At 37.3% G+C, this 17719-nt stretch overlaps 1 protein-coding gene across 1 annotated transcript in view; it reads left to right on the top strand.

Moving 5' to 3' along the window:
- The window catches only part of CAP2 (cyclase associated actin cytoskeleton regulatory protein 2), a 96588-nt gene that overhangs the window by 11892 nt on the left and 66977 nt on the right, over positions 1–17719 (top strand). Inside the window, exon 3 of the mRNA XM_081827625.1 lies at positions 17504–17581. Within this exon, the coding sequence (XP_081683751.1) occupies positions 17504–17581 (78 nt within the window). The remainder of the gene's footprint in view (positions 1–17503; positions 17582–17719) is intronic.

The raw sequence follows: 17719 nt of genomic DNA, 5'->3' as shown, positions 1-17719 counted from the left end.
ATTATTGAACCAGCGCGTGGATGACCATACCGTGGCTGAAAGTTTAGATTAAACAATATCCTACACCAACAGTTGAAAAGATATCAAGGCCAAGTTTAAAGTCATGAATTAGCAAGTGACATATGGAGAAACATAGACTGTAGATTTTTGTGTATCTCACACGCACACACGCTCACATCCTGAATTTCTCATAGACCTGACAATTTATCTAATACCTCCCTCATTCTCTTCATTCTCATTCAGAAAAGCTAAATGAGAATTTTTTTAAAGATTTTTTAAATTTATTTGACAGAGAGAGACACAGCGAGAGAGGGAACACAAGCAGGGCGAGTGGGAGAGGGAGAAGCAGGCTTCCCGTGGAGCAGGGAGCCCGATGCGGGGCTCGATCCCAGGACCCTGGGACCATGACCTGAGCCGAAGGCAGATGCTTAATGACTGAGCCACCCAGGCGCCCCTAAATGAGAATTTTTTTCAAATTTATTTGAGGATAGTTGACACACATGTTACATTAGTTTCAGGTGTGCAGCCTAGTGATTCGGCATCTCTACTGGTTACATTATGCTCACCACAGTGTAGCTACCATCGGTCCTGATACATTGTAATATCACAGACTGTCTTCCCTTTGCTGTGTTTTTATTCCTGTGACTTAATCACTCCGTAACTGGAAGCCTGTATCTCCCTCTCCCCTTCACCGATGTCGCCCATCCCCTCCTTGTCCTTCCTTCTGGCAACAATCTCTTTGTTCTCTGTATTGTCTGCTTCTGCATTTTGTTTGTTTATTCATTTGTTTTGCTTTTTGAATTCCACATATGAGTGAACTCATAAGGTATTTGTCTTTCTCAGTCTGACTTATTTCATTTAGCATAATATCTTCTAGGTCCATCCACATCACAAATGTCAAGATCTCATCCTTTTATATGGCTGTGTAATATTCCTGTGTGCATGTACCCTTTTTCTCCATTCATCTATCGGTAGACACAGGTTGCTTCCATATCTTAGCTATTTATTGTAAATGCTGCGATAAACATAGGGGTGCATGTATCTTTTTGAATTAGTGCTTTTGTTTCTTTGGGTAAATACCCGGTGGTGGAATTGTTGGAGCGTATAGTATTTCTATTTTTAATTTTTTGAAGAACTTCCATACTCTTTTCCCGAGTGGCTGCACCAATTTACATTCCCACCAGCAGTGCACAAGGGTTCCCTTCTCTCCATATCCCGGCCAACACTTGTTATTTCTTGTCTTTTTCATTTTAGCCATTCTGACAGGTATAAGGTCTAAATGAGAATTTATAAGGACGTGAAAATCCATCAATGTAGTGACTTGTAGTTACTGCCAATAAAAATCCCACAAGCTCTATCTGAGACAAGATATTTTTGTGAACTTCACTATAAGTATTTTAAACTGAAGCCCAGATTTTAAAAAGCAATGGTATTTTGTTTGTTTTCTTTGTTTGGATTGGGTTTTGGCATGTTACTTTCCCCTTTGATCATGAACATTCAAAATGATAGTGATCGGGTGAGAAGTAACTTTGTGGAGTCTGAAGGGGCCAGTTGGGACATTAAATTTTTGTATGGGATTTCATAGTGTATTTCCAGTAATCAACTCTCCCAGGATCCAAGAGTCTTTAGCTGTCTTTTTATAATTTTAAACACCTGGATGAAAAGTAAAAAATTGAATAGATTGTCTCAATGTATCGAAATACTGACCATCCCAAACTTAGAAACAGGTACCCCAAAGTTCACTTGTAAATTAGTTCTTAGAAACTTGGAAGACATTTGTCCATAGACCTGATATAAGCAAAGGGGGTTCAATTCCTACGCAAAGACACGGAAGAACATTCTTCCATGTGCAATACACAGACCACTGAGATCTACAATCTTTTTGCTAATGGTCTGCCGTGAGAAAGGACAGAAATTGTAAGATTTGAAAACTTTGCTAGCAGTCCCACAGAGTAATTTTAAGTCTACTAAATCTGGTAATTTAAAAAACTAGGACTTGTACTTGGGTTTTTCATTTCATTTTCCTAGTAAGGCTTTTTATTATTTTACAAAAGTATCAGTCTGTGACAGATGAGAAATAAAAAGAAAAACCTTTAACCAAATGTTTTTTGAGTGGCACTTATGTAATGCAAAATGCTAGAAAAAAAATTCTTTCACTGTGCTTTTAGTTAAATGAAGCAGGAAAACAGTAACATGAACTGCAAAATAGTTAGTAGTTCCAAAGGCAGGAAAAAGAAATTTTCTGAGGATAACTGAGCAGAAATTGAAAGGAGAATAAAGAGGTGGCATACACACTTTAAGAAAGATTTGCATTATTAAAAATGAAGTCTGAAAAGATATTCATTGAATTGCTGACAATGGTCATTGGGGGTGGGGGGCGTGGACTTACTGAAAACTTTTAATTCCTAAACATTCATGTCTTTTGAACTTCTTGCATCATGTCTGTGTTACTGTTATCATCAAAAGAGGGGAAAAGGAATATTTGATAGGAGAAGAAAAAAATCTTGGAATCAGGGTTTTGCCTGAAAGGGAGTTCACTTAGCCGCAAAAGACAAATGAAGAGAAAATGCAGGCACCAGGTGGCGCCACCGATCCTGAGCACTGGGCTGCAGGGCACCCTTGTGGTCAAGGGTCCAGGGTGCCTGGGAATCCGTGGGGAGTTGGGGAACAGGTGTCAGTCAAAGACCTTTCACGGGTTGAGTGTTCATAGTAAGAGCTCAGTCTAGATGGAATGATGTTGGCTTGATATGGTTGATGAATGAACCTAATCTGTTCTTAGCTAAATTTTGTAGTTGTTAGAGATCAATCTTATTTCCCTGCCTTATTTTCATTTTCCATATTTGAGAGAGGTAATGTAAAGAAGGGGAAAGAGAACTAGCATTCATTGAGAGCCCGCTAGGTGCGGGGCACTTTGCACAGCGACTGACAAACATTTCTTGGTCAGTAGGAGAACCATTTAAGATGGACAACACTGGAGAAAGATTGGGTAACTTGCTTATGGCCATGCATCTAGGAAAGGATAGAGTTGGATTCTATCTCAGGCCTATCTGAAGGTCTAAAGCTCATGATCTCTACACTACACCACCCCACTTTCCAATAATTGAAGTCATTCATTATTAAGCAGTAGTCATTGAGCTTCTGTTGTAATAAAGACCCATTTATGTAGGTACCCACTGGTCTCGTCTTCAAGAGCATATCACCTACTTGGAGACACAAGGCGTATACACATGCATGGAAGTTAAATAAGAATATGGCTTACATAACATGAGAGGACAATGCTTAGTGTCACACTGCATTCTAGAATAAGGCTAACCTTGTTGTCCCTAATTTTTTGGAGTGATCTTAGAGCAACCAAGTGCCTTTTACTTGTGTAGACCCAAGGTTTATTGACCATGAAGCAGTCCTGGCTTACTAAGTCAAAAGATTTGGTTTAAACATGTTGGTAAAATGCATTAGATTCCTTAAGTGTTAGAAAAACAAATTAGAAAATTTGGAGAAGGGCCAATCTGCCAAGTATTTTTTAGCTACACAATGATTGAATTTGAAAATAAAGTTAATTTAGGAGAATGGTTTTGTGCAGAATACAAACTTGGAACAATATTCATACCTGTCAGAAAAGCAAATGGATTTAAACATACAATGTTTTTTTTTTTCTTTTTTCCCCTATTCCCATGCCTTGAGAAATACTGAATGTTTTTCTTTCAAATCTTTGGCCTTTTTTAAATATAAACTGCAACAGTGGATTATTTAGAAGAGTTTTTGTTGGTTTTTTTTAAACTACAGTGATTGTTTTTGTATTAGAGATTTTGCAAAGTCTTCTGCACATTCTATTTTTGTACACTGCTTGTTTAATTTAGACCACATGTTCTGGACCTCTTTCTATGCCAGTACGTTGGGGTCTACATTATCATTTTTAATGACTGTGTAGTATTTCATTGTATGGCTACACCATAATTGATATAAACAACCAAAATTGTGTTTAGGTGAAATAATGTACACACAGGAATGCAGGGCCTGGACTAAGGTGACCCAAGTAAGGCCCTCAGGTGTGACCCTGAGAGGGAGCATGCCTGTGCTTCTCACCAGCATCACCCTGGTCCCGTCCCTGCAAGGTTGGGCATCTAGTGTCATTTATCATCATTTTAAAAAGTAGTAACATTTGACTTGTTTTCAATTTTTCCCCATTAGAAACAAAATTTCAGTGGATATCCTTGTACAAACATCACTTTATTATTGTACAATTGTTTTCTGAAAGAAAATTCCTACAGTTGGAAGTACTAGGTCAGTGGCAAGCACTGCCTAATACTTCATGTTCCTCTTGCCCTTTCTCCCCCTCCCCCGCACCCTCTCCACACGCATACTACTGATTCATACTCTCATGGTGTCTTAAAGTGCTTTACACAATTTTGTGATGATTATGAACTAGGAAAATAAGAATTTTAGGGAAATAAGGCATGATTTGAATGCACATTAATATTCATGATATTGACTCTTTAAAAATGCTTTGCCCTCTGCTGGATGTGCAGGGGGTTAAAAGCAAAGCTATTCTTCCCCATATAAATCATCCTTTTTTTGTGAAAGAAAACCATCTATCAGTTCTTTTACATATTGTTTGACGTACCAAGTAATTTATTTAAATTCCCTCTTTGGGACTGGATGTATGATGTGTTTTGGGTGGGGTTGGGTGTTGAGTCACTTTAACTGAGACCACTAATGAAGCTGAACCATATAATAAAAGATTTCAGGCATGAATGTAAGAAGGGACATGTTGGAGCTGATCCCTAGTGTCAGAACTGTGTACCGTGGTTTATGTAAATACTTATGTGAGTTGGAAGTTGCCAAGGCAACAATCCTATTAATGAAGAATAAACCTCTTTTATTATCAGTGCCTGAATGATTATTTTTTTTATAAACTGTGCCTGGTAGTCTAACATTGACATTCTTAATCTACCTACTCATCTTTGCTTTCCAGACTGCAAAACTATTTAGCTCTATTCAATAAGCATGCCTCCTTTCTCTGCCAATGAAAGTGGGATTATTGGGGGGAAAAAAATTTGTCAACTGTAAGGGCAGTAAAAACACTAATTTATAACAATTATCTAATATAAAATTATTGCCCTTTTGATATATACTTTGACAAAGGCAGAGCCTGAAATTGACTGAACTTGTTTGGTATTTGAGTGGGCCAGTCTTTAAATTAACTTGTCTTTATGATTTAATGGAGCATTGCCAACATATTTTTAAATAAGTGGAGTGTGACATTACTGCTTCCTTCCCCTAGTCAGACTGTAAATTTAGACTCCATTTTACTGCGTGCACACTGGATACTTGAAAAAGGCAGCTGTGGCTGAGTCATAGGCCTTAGGGAGCCCCGTTGTCTTGAAGGGCCAGAGAGCCACGTTAGGGGAATGGGAATGATAGCTAGAAATGAGTGGGTTCGAAGCAGTGTGCTTCTTGAGTTCTAGAGAGAAGGAAATCTTCCCTTCAAAAAAGAATACATTCCCTTTTAATGAGAATGCTTCTTGTGTGTTGTCAAGCTAACCAAATGTTGTCAAGCTTACCTTTTCGGTCGTGGGTGGGTGATATCAACAGTTCATTCCTTTCAGGATTGGATGTTTGTTGTCTGTTCTGTACAACTAGCCCCTTAACACCTACCAGTCACGTTCATTAACCAGTCCCCGTATTCACGACCCATTTCCCTGATTTAAACTTGGTAGCACCCAGGCACCTAGTAGGTACTCAGAAAATCATTTTGATTGTGACATTCAATAATAAATTTCTGCTTTACTCAGTTATACCTTTTGCATGTTTTTCCTGATAATAAAATTTTAATGTTTGATGAAGAAGAATTTGACAACAAATGTATGAAGAAGAGAACAAAAGCCACTCATAATTTCACTACTCAGAGATAACTGCCATCGATATCATGGCATATTTATTTCATAAGAACTTTGTTCAAAGTCCTGTTTTTTCCTTGGTAAGTTGGAATCAACACTGTCATCTGTGATGGCCATATGTATAAGGACAAATGACACATGCCAGGCACTGACATGCACAGGTAGTCCAGGTGAGACATTAGGTTGTTGACTGAAATGACGGGGCCAAAGCTTGGCCCTTCTCCCATGTCACTGTGGCAATTTGAGGTTCAACAACAAATAGTCAATCTGATTTCTCAGTTCTTATTTTTAGCTTTAGACTACATCATTAGCCAAACAGATTTGCTCTTGGAACAGTTTTTAACAAACACAGATGTATGTTTCCTTATTAATGGCAACTCAGCTGGCTTGCTTGATGCCTTTTCCTAATGGCACATTGGGAAGAAACAAGGCTGTTCCCCAAACTTATCATGCAGAATAACCAAAGGTCCATGGGAACTAAAGAAGTCATAATGAAGAAACATGCCATCCTTGTATGCTTTATTCTTGGCTGTGACGACATAAAGGGGCAGTTTGAGTGTTGATTTAGTTCCCTGCCTCAATAATCTCCATAAGCACCCCAAGATAAATATGATAAAAATAACAATGATAAGCACAAAGAATAAAATCTCATGTAATGTGGATAAAAGCATAAAACCTTGCTATTTTAACAAACAGAAACAATCCAAGTAAAAATAGAGTTTTTATCATAGTCTCTTAGTGACCCCCCCATTATCATTGTTCTACCACCCTTTCCACCAGATAACCGTCCACAAGCCCTTCCCATGTAGGTGTTCATAACACCTCTGTGTTCATAACTCCCACACACACACCTTATATGCAATCCCATGTAAATATCAATATAGCAGGTGGTGAGGAGATGCTCTGTCACCAAGAGGATGAAGACAGGATAGAAGTTCAAAAATACCTGAAAATTTAAACAGAATAAATTTTGCTTAAAAAAAAAGTGGAAGAAGGACTTCTAGTTTCTGGTTCCATGTGTAAGGAGCTTAGAAGTCACCACACCATCCTAACAACAAGTAAAAAGCTGAGCAGATTAAAAGACAAGCAACTCTTTTTGGATCTATAAGAGAAGGGAGGACACAGAGCAAACTGCTGTCCCCAGGATCAGAGAAACAGGTGATACACAGAATTCCAGTTTATTGGAGCAAAGACTCAGGAGTGAAACTGCCATGGGAACCAGTGCTCGGGTAGGAAAACAACCTGAACCGTAATTGATGGATTGTTGCAAGCTCAGTGCAGACAACTCTGAGAGTTAAGAACTCCAGGAAGACCCAGTTATTGGAGTCCCCCACAACATTGGGAGATATACCCATAGCATTTCAATGAGGTTCCCATAGTAAATATGGAAGAAAAGTCCCCTCAGACTTCTGGAAAGGGGAGGGGGAAAGTAAGCATTTTGAAATTAGCCAAAGCACTCTGTTCTTAACAAGGCCTGTCCTCAGTGGAAACTAGTTAATCAGAGCATAACCTGGTAGAGTATTATCAGAGCCCTACTGACCTCGGAAAGAGAAATCCTCAACTCCAGCTAGCTCTAGTCTTCCACACAGGGAAGAGAAATCAAGTCCAGATCACTGTAGCCACCCTGTCCCATCCAAGGAGGAAGGAAAAAAAAGTGAGAGACCCTTGTGAAGTTCACAGTCCAGAGGCATAAGGTCACTGAAAGACTGAGACCTAATTGCAGGATTAAAGCACATGTCCTCATCTTGCCTCACCACTACATTACTAAAGTCCTATTTACAGCAATTTCTTTCACTCAGTACATCATATGTGGCTATCTGTCTATCTATCTATATGCATATATATATAATTATATATATATTACATATATTATATACACATAATACATATAATATGTATTACATATATATATTATTATGTATATATATTACATATTATATATATATATATAACAAGGTATACCAAAAGACAAAAAACAGAATTTGAAGAGACAAAACAAATATCAGAACCAAAGATAGTAGTGATGTTAGAATTACCAAGTTGGGAATTTAAAATAACTATGATTAATATGTGAAGGACAATAATGGAAAAAGTAGACAGCATGCAAAAACAGGTGGACAATAAACAGAGAGACAAAAATCCTAAGAAGGAATCAAAAAGAAATTCTAAAGATTAAAAAATACTGTTACAGAAGCAAAGAATGGCTTTGATGGTCTTATTAGTAGACTGCACACCACTGAGGAAGGAATCTTTTTTTTTTTTTTTTAAGATTTTATTTATTTTTTAGAGAGCGAGCGAGAGAGAAACAGCATGAGAGGGGAGAGGGTCAAAGGGAGAAGCAGGCTCCCCGCTGAGCCGGGAGCCCAATGTGGGACTCGATCCCAGGACCCTGGGATCATGACCTGAGCCGAAGGCAGACGCCCAACCATCTGAGCCACCCAGGCGCCCGAGGAAGGAATCTTTGAACTAAAAGATATATCAGTAGAATCTTCAAAAAACAAAGAGCACAAAGACCAAACAAAACAGAACAGAATATCCAAGGACTTTGGGACAACTACAAAAGGTGTAACATATGTATAATGGGAATACTAGAGGGAGACTAAAGAGAGAAAGGAATAGAAGAAATATTTGAAACAATGATAACTGAGAATTCCCCCAAACTGATATCAGAAACCAAAACACAAGATCCAGGAAGCTTAAGGAATACCAAGTAGGGTCAATACCCAAAAACTACACCCCAGCATATCATTCTCGAATTATAGAAAATCAAAAATAGGGCACCTGGGTGGCTCAGTTGGTTAAGCGACTGCCTTCGGCTCAGGTCATGATCCTGGAGTCCCTGGATTGAGTCCTGCATCGGGCTCCCTGCTCGGCAGGGAGTCTGCTTCTCCCTCCGACCCTTCCCCCTTTCATGCTCTCTCTCTCTCAGTCTCTCTCTCTCAAATAAATAAAAATCTTTAAAAAAAAAAAAAAGAAAAGAAAAGAAAATCAAAAATAATGAAATAATCCTGCAAGAAGCCAGAAGAAAACACATTTTCTATAGAGGAACAAAGATAAGAGATACATCTGACCTTTCATCAGGAACCATGCAAGCAAGAAGAGAGTAGAGGGAAATATTTAAAGTGTTAAGAAAAAAAACCTACCAACCTAGAATTTTGTATCCTGAAAAATTATCCTTCAAAAGTGAAGAAGTACTTTCTCAGACAAAAATTGATGGAACATGTTGCCAGTAGACTTGCCTTGCAGGAAATGTTAAAACAAATTCTTCAGAGAAAAGGAATATAATATAATTAGCTCAGAAACTTCTATCTATATAAAGAGGAACATCAAACAAGGAATAAATGAAGGTAAAATAAAAACTTATTTTTCATATACTTGATTGATCTAATGTAACAATTTGTTCAAAATAATAATAGAAACAGTGTATTAAATTATGTATGCTTATGTATATATCATATATATGCATATGTATCCATATATATGTATATGTATATATATATACATATATATATGAATGACAGCAGTGATACTCAGGACAAGATGAAGAGATTAAGATTATTTTGTTATTATAAGGTATTTATGCTACTGTGAAGTGGTATAATGCTATTTGAAAGTGGACTGGATTAGTTGTATATTGCAAACTCTTGGGCAACCACTTAAAAAGGAAAAAAAACGTATAACTGATATGCTAAGAAAGGAGAGAAAGTGGAATCATCTAAAATGCTCAGTTAAAACCACAGAAGGCAGAAAAAAGAGTAGAAGATAAAAATAGGAACAAATAACAAGAGCAACAAATGGAAAACAGTAATGAATATGGTAGATATTAATCCATCTATAGCAATAATCACTTTGAATGTCAATGGTCTAAATGCACCAATTAAAAGATACAGATTGTCAGAGTGGATCAAAAAACACTACCCAACTAACTACATATTGTCTACAAGAAAACCATTTTAAATATAAAGACACATACAGATTAAAAATAAATGGATACAGAAAATATACCATGCTAACATTAATCAGAAGAAAGCAAGAGTACTTGTATTAATTTCAGACAGAGCAGACTTCCAAGTGAGGAAAGTTACCAGGGATTAAGAAGGGCATTGCATAATGATAAAAGGTATTATAAGAAGAGAAAACTACAGACCAGTATCTCTCATGAATATAAGTCCTGAAATCCTCAAAAAATATTAACAAATCGAATCCAAAAAAGTATAGAAAGAATTATACACCATGGTCAAGTGGAATTTTTCCCAGGTATGCAAGGCTGGTTCAATATTCAAAAATCAATTAATGTGGGGCGCCGGGGTGGCTCAGTCAGTTAAGTGTCTGACTCTTGGTTTAGGCTCAGGTCATGATCTCAGGATAGTAAGATCCAGCCCTGTGTCAGGCTCCCCACTCAGTGGGAGTCTGCTTGAAGATTCTCTCCCTCTGCCCCTCCCCCTGCTTGTGAACGCATTCTCTCTAAAGTAAATAAATAAATCTTTAAAAAATTAATGGTATTAGGGTTGTACTGGCCTCAGAATGATTTAGGAAGTATTCCCTCTGCTTCGATCATTTGAGAGAGACTGTAGAAAATTGATATAATTTCTTCACTCAAACCTACTGAATCTGAAACTTGGGGTACAGGGCTCAACAATCTGTTTTAACAAATCATCCAGGTGAATATAATGCACACTTAAGGTTGAGAATCACTGGTGTACGCCTTCGTTATGGTTCTTAATATGTCAACCCAGATGCCTTTCATAATCTGACTTTATAGAGTTGGTGCCTATGTTCGTTTTTACAAAATTAGACATCTTCAATTTGTTTTAAGCAAAATTGTGAAGTGGTGATATTTGTCTTCGTCATCCTATCACCTCTTTTCATCAGCCCATTTTCTTGTCTTTCTTTCATCTCTCAGGTCCATCTTTACGTCTTTGTTGGCTGAAACTCAAGGAACTTCTCCTTTAGAGTTAGAAGCCCCTGATTAGAGGCCCCTAAGGAATAAAATCTAAAAATACAGTATCTCTAATTGTAAAATATAGGGCATTGGCAGATTAATTAGGGAGGAATATGGGGATGGCATTGACCATGACCTTCTCAAAGCCAACATATTGCACCCAAAGAGCAGATGTCCATTCTCCTGACCTTAGAAGAGGAGGTCCCCCTTCCCTTCAGTGTCTGGGTCTCAAGAAGAATGAGACTTTTTCGGAAGATCTGGAAATCCCTTCACTACAGGTACCCTGGCTGGGTACTTTTTCACCTCCTCCATGTCTCCTACCTATTCATTTTTTTCATCCACATAATACTTTGCCTGTAGCATTCCCAGTGAAACAGTGCAAAGATCTGATGAGTATTTAGAGATCACTTGGGCTTCCCCTGGGAGCCAGCTCTCTCCTGAAGGGATTAGATGGAAATAAGTCATATTTGCTAGTGTCTGCTAGTCCTGAGGTTTGCTTTAAACTGATTACAAAAATTCATTCTCCTACTCTGTCCCCTAGGAGCACAAAACAAGGTGGTCCACCATTCCATCTATCCAAGAATCCCAGTTACCTAAGTGATAATTGATCGAGTTTAAATAAAATGTGTAGTCTTGACTCTTACCAAAGTCTCCCTTTCCTCTCTGCACACACGTGCTTGTGGGTAGATAGATGCACATATACACCCACAAAGGTCACTGAGGCTCTCTGAGTCCTGCACACATGTGATGGACAAACTCAGCAAAAACCCTCAATTATTTGTTGTTACTGAAAACCCCTACGTTTGGCTTTTTCTTTCACAATGTTTTGAACTGCCTGAGTGAGCCAAATTCTCCCTTTCAAGTTATCAGAACTCAGCAGGTTTAGTAAAATTGCTCCTAAATAGGATGCTGTCTGGTTGAGGGGACTCACAGAACTTTTCTGTAGAGGCAGGTGGATCAGAATATCTCAAGTGTGGAAAGAAAATCCTTTGAAACATGGACCAATGAGGTTAAGTGTGCATGTGGTTTACAGTCTGCTAATTAGGCCCAAAGTTCTAGGGAACTGGAAGGAGAAATCTTTCTGAAGATTTTGTAGATTCTGTAGATTTCTCTACATAAGCAAAGTGAAAGGGATAGTTGAAGCAGGTATCTAGGTTTTGAGCCATTCTCTGCTCCAACCTCCACCCCTCTTGTTGAGTGAAAGGCTGTTTGGGGAAGGACTCTAACTAATGAAACTGGCCATTCTGCTAATCAGACCACCAGAAAATTACTCTACTAGCACCAGACTAAATATTCTTTCTAGGGAAAGTAAAAAAAGGCTACTGATAGTGTTCATCTTAGGATAACTACAAAAATATTGTCAATACCCCTCAGAGCTAACAGTTTTAACTATAGAGGTCAGATAATCCTAAATTACTGTTCCACAGCAACTATAATTCAGTCAACTCTGCAAAGCTTGTCATAGATGAGGACAACACCTCTATATTATTGTGGCCAGGAGAAGTGCAATTATTTTGTTTATATCCAAGCTGTGGAAAGTTGTATTTCATAGTTTTCTTTTTGGAAATGTGGTCATTAGAGACTGAAAGAAGTCCTACTGAACCACTGAAAATATACATTTTGATACATGGATGAACATTCACACAGCTCAGAACTTTACATTCATAAGATCATAATGGCCTCTAGGAGAGTAAATATTGAAAATTCTTTGTTCCTCCCTAAAGAACATCCAAAATTTGAGATTCTGAGCACTATAATCCCAGCAATCAGAGTTCCAGGACAAATAAAAGAGGAGATGGTATACTCCAAATAGAAAATATACCCTAATTTAAATACTCATGAGACATATTATTATGTTGATGATTGAATTTGTTGTTTTAAATTGAAATGGTCTAAGGATCTTGGTTTGACCTGAAGCTTTTTTTCTCAGTAGAAAAAAAAAATCCTTGAATGAGAAATAACAAGAAAAATTAGAAACAAGATTAAGGTGCTCATATCAGTAAAAATTTTGGAAAATTTGTCAAATGTCAGAACATGTTAATGAAGTGGAATGACTTAAACTAGTCACTTCCCTCCACTTTAGTCACTTTTAGTCAACATAGTATTAGAAATCCTAGCCACAGCAATTAGGCAAGAAAAAGAAATAAAAGGCATCCAAATTGGAAAGGAAGAAGTAAAACTGTCAGTATTTGGAGATGATGTGATACTATACAGACTACACCAAAAAACCATTAGAACTAATAAATGAATTCAGTAAATTTGCAGGACACAAAATCTATATACAGAAATCTGTTGCATTTCTATATATTAATAATGATGTAGCAGAAAGAGAAATTAAGAAAATAATTCCATTTATGACTGCACCAAAAAGAATAAAATATCTAGGAATAAATTTAACCAAGGAGGTGAAATACCTGTACTCTGAAAACTATCAGACATTGATGAAAGAAATTGAAGATGACATGAATAAATGGAAAGCTATACTCTTCTCATGGACTGGAAGAATTAATATTGTTAAAATATCCATACTACCTCAAGAAATCTACAGATTCAGCACAATCTCTATCAGAATACCAATGACATTTTTCACAGAACTAGAACAAATAATTCTAAAATTTATATGGAACCACAAAAGACCCTGAATAACCAAGCTGGAAAAGGAGGAAGAGAAATGGAGGTATTACAGCCCCAGATTTCAAACTATACCACAAAGCTGTCATTGTCAAAACAGGATGGTACTGACACAAAATCAGACACATAGATCAATGGAAAAGAACGGGGAGCCCAGAAATAAACCCACACTTATATGGTCAGTTAATCTATGACAAAGGAGGCAAGAACATACCATAGGGAAAAGACAGTCTCTTCAATAAATGGTGCTGCGAAAACTGGACAGCTACATGCAAAAGAATGAAACTGGACCACTTCCTCACACTCTACACAAAAATAAACTCAAAATGGATTAAAGACCTAAATGTAAGACCTGATGCCTTAAAACTCCTAGAAGAAAACAAAGGTGGTAAACTCTTTGACATCAGTGGTAGCAATATTCTTTTGGATTTATCTCCTCAGGGAAGGACAACAAAAGCAAAAATAAATAAGTGGGACTATAGCAAACTAATAAGGTTTGCACAGTGAAGGAAATGATCAATAAAATGAGAAGCACCCTACTGAATGGGAGAAGATTTTCGCAAATGATGTATCAAACAAGGAGTTAATAACCCAAAATATATAAAGAACTCATGCAACCCAATATCAAAAAAAAAACAAACAATCTGATTTAAAAATGGGTAGAGGTCTTGAATAATCATTTTCCAAAGAAATACAGATGGCCAACAGGCATACGAAAAGATGCTCAACATTACTAGCCATGAGTAAAATGCAAATCAGAACCACCAGATATCACCTCACACCTGTCAGAATGGCTATTATCCAAAAAAACAAGATACGACAGGTGTTGCCAAGGATGTGGATATAAAGGGAACTCTTGTGCACTGTTGATGGGAATGTAAATTGTTGCAGCCACTGTGGGAAATAGTATGGCAGTTCCTGAAAAAATTAAAAATAGAACTGTCATAGGATCCAGTAATTTCACGTCTAGGTATCAATCCAGAGGAAATGAAGACAGTAATTCAAAAAGACATAGTCATCCCATGTTCATCACAACATTATTTACAACAGCTAAGATGTGGAGTGAATCATGGTTTAGGATATTCAAGATATTCCCAGAAGATTGAGTAGCACCCAAACTCTCAAAGACTGGACATCGCCTCACTGAGCCGTCCCTCTCCTGTCCCATTCCATTATGCCTTTAAAGAGTTTAATAGAGCACAAACCCTTGATTGAAAGGGAAGATAAACCAACCTGCAATATGGTAGCAAAGGACTCATGGAATCACCTTCATGACAGCTAGAAGTAGTCCATCAGAAAGGAACATTGCATGTGAAGGGAAGGCATGGGCTCATACTCAAAGAAAATGAAACGCAAGGAACAGAAACAGATTCATCACAATGGCTTAGTAAGAGTATAACTTACACTGTCAGAGTTAATGAGTTTAAGTGTATTTTTAAAAAGCTTAAAGACAAGGTGATAAAACAATAAGAGTGAAATGCAAAAGAAATTGAAGGTCTAACAAATCAAGAACAAAAACGACATTCATACAGAAATGATACATAAATTAAATGAATGAATATAAGAGATCCTGTTGAAAATCTGTTAACTCACAATAGAGAACAGTATTCATATGATCACAGTAAATACAGATGAAAAACAAAGAAATTGAAGGTAGAGAGAGAATCTAAAAGATATGAAGACATTCAAATATTACATGATCTGAAGATAATAATGAGTCCCTGAATAGAGATTCTAACAAATGGAACAGCGGTATCTTGAAAGATACAAGAAAATTTTCCTAGAAATGAAGAACCAAACCTATTCCAGCAGATATAATATAGAATGCTCAAAACCCAAACATATCATGATTAAGCTGTTAAACCCCAAGGATAAAGAAATAATTCTTCAGGTGTCAAACTAGAAAAAGCCAATTTTCTGCAAGAGAGAAAAAAAACCAGCTGGCTTCAGATTTCTCTCGGCACATTTAGTGCCATGTTATGTGAAAATGGATGAAGAACGTTACCCAAGGAGGTTATATTCAGCCCAGATACTATTAAAATAGAAAGACAACAGGGAGACGTGTCCAAACCTGAAGAACTAAAAGCGACTTTGAGATCTCTTTGAAGAAAAGAATTGATAATGAGGTTCGGCCAATAAAAAAAAATCAGAATAATCCAGAAATGGAGAAATCATGGTAAAATGACTGGTAAGAACCATGAGGTGTGTTTAAATGTAGAACCTATCCTGAAGTCTGTGGATTCATGTTACAGCTAGCATATGAATGCTATTAATTGAGCAAAATAAAAATAATAACTAAAAAATATGGAAGATAGGGCATCAGAGATAGGAAAAAATGTAAGAATGTACTTATATTCTCATCTTTGCCAGTAAGGAGCCAATAAATTTTGTCTAAAATGACACAATGTAATTTAAAATGCAAATACATAATTATTGCAATCTCTTAATATTTTTTTTATTTTATTTTTTTTAAAGATTTTATTTATTTATTTGACAGAGAGAGACACAGCGAGAGAGGGAACACAAGCAGGGGGAGTGGGGGAGGGAGAAGCAGGCCTCCCGCCGAGCAGGGAGCCCGATGCGGGGCTCGATCCCAGGACCCCGGGATCATGACCTGAGCCGAAGGCAGACGCTTAACGACTGAGCCACCCAGGCGCCCAATATTTTATATATATATATATATATATATATATATTTACCTTGGAATGATCATATAGAACATCATAATTATTATAGTGCAGAAACTTTTAAGTTTACCTATTCCATCTCTTTCATCTCTACTATTCAACCATAATTAAAATGAATACTTTTTATTTTAAAAAATAGTACCTCAGGTATGGTCCAATCTTTTAAAAGTCTCTGTGCATATATATCTTAAAAGGTGGTGCAGTGATGTTCATCAATTGTTAACAAAGATTATTTCTAGATTGTGAGGCATTTTTTTAAACCTTAATATTTGTAACTTTCTGCATTTAAAAATTATTCTAAATCATTATGCTTTGTCTTAATGAAAACAGCTGTGTGAATGAATTTTCTTAAGAACTAGAAAAAGTGTGCCAAAATGGTCATTTGTGCGTGATAATTCCAAAAATTTGGAATTATTTTCTTCTTGGTACTCTTCTGTAATTTTTTAAATTTGAAAAAGTAAAGAATTAATAGTGAAGAGTAAGTAGAGAGTAAGGATATAAAATATGATTCCATGTATTTGAAACATTCCCTCCTGCATGTCCTTTCTGGGGGTGGGGGAGTTCAGCGCTGAAATCCCTAGATCTGTCTTAATGAATAGTTGTAGAAGCCACGGGCTCACAGTGAACATATGTTTATGGGGACAACTTAAAGGACAACTTTCTTTCCACTAGAAGGCATAGAAGAGGTTTGGGCACACTGCGAACAAGGACAGGAGAAATACCCTTTGAAAACAATTGCATTTGGGGCTCAGACATTTTTAAACAGCTTTATTGAGATGTCATTCCCACAGAATAACATTCACTCTTTTAACATGAGCAATTCAGTGGTTTTTAGTAGATTCCCCAAGTTGTGAAAGCACCAGCATTATCTGATTGCAGCATCACCCCCAAAAGAAACCTCGTACTCCATTCCTCTCTCCCACCAGCCCCAGGCAACCACGAGTGTCCTTTCTGTCTCTAGATTTGCTTATTCTGGACATTTCATATCAATGGAATCATACACATGTGGTCTTTTTTGACCGGCTTCCTTCACTCAGCATGTTTTCAAGGGTCACCCACATTGTAGCATATATCAGCACTTCGTCTCTTTTTAATGCCGACTAATATCCCATTGTATTGATATGTCACATTTTGTTTATCCATTCATCCCTTAATGAACATTCTGGTTGTCTCTACATCTTGACTATCGTGAATAAGGCTGCTGCGAACATCCATTAGCAAGGCTTTGTGTGGACATATGTTTTCAATTTGGGGTTCATATCTAGGGATAGAATTGCTGGATCATATGATCACTCTTTGTTCTGAAGCTCAAACATCTGAACTTCCCTCTTCCTCTTGGTTCCCAGGCGGAGATGGTGCATAGCGCTTTCCAGGCTCAGCGGGCTTTCCTTCTGATGGCTTCTCAGTACCAACAACCCCAAGAGGTAAGAGTGTATTTTGAGAGGCAGGGCTGCCTAGACAATGGGCAATACTTGTAAGACAGACAACAAGGAAGCAGCAGAACCATTCACTCTGAGAGTCATCCCCGAAATGAGATACATAGCACGTACGTCTATCTCTAA

The sequence above is a fragment of the Leptonychotes weddellii genome, chromosome 8, assembly GCF_054177405.1.
Source record: "Leptonychotes weddellii isolate Sample4059 chromosome 8, ASM5417740v2, whole genome shotgun sequence".
Classification (NCBI taxonomy): domain Eukaryota; kingdom Metazoa; phylum Chordata; class Mammalia; order Carnivora; family Phocidae; genus Leptonychotes; species Leptonychotes weddellii.
The sequence above is the reverse complement of the archived record's forward strand: the minus strand, read 5'-3'. Positions and strand labels throughout refer to the sequence as shown.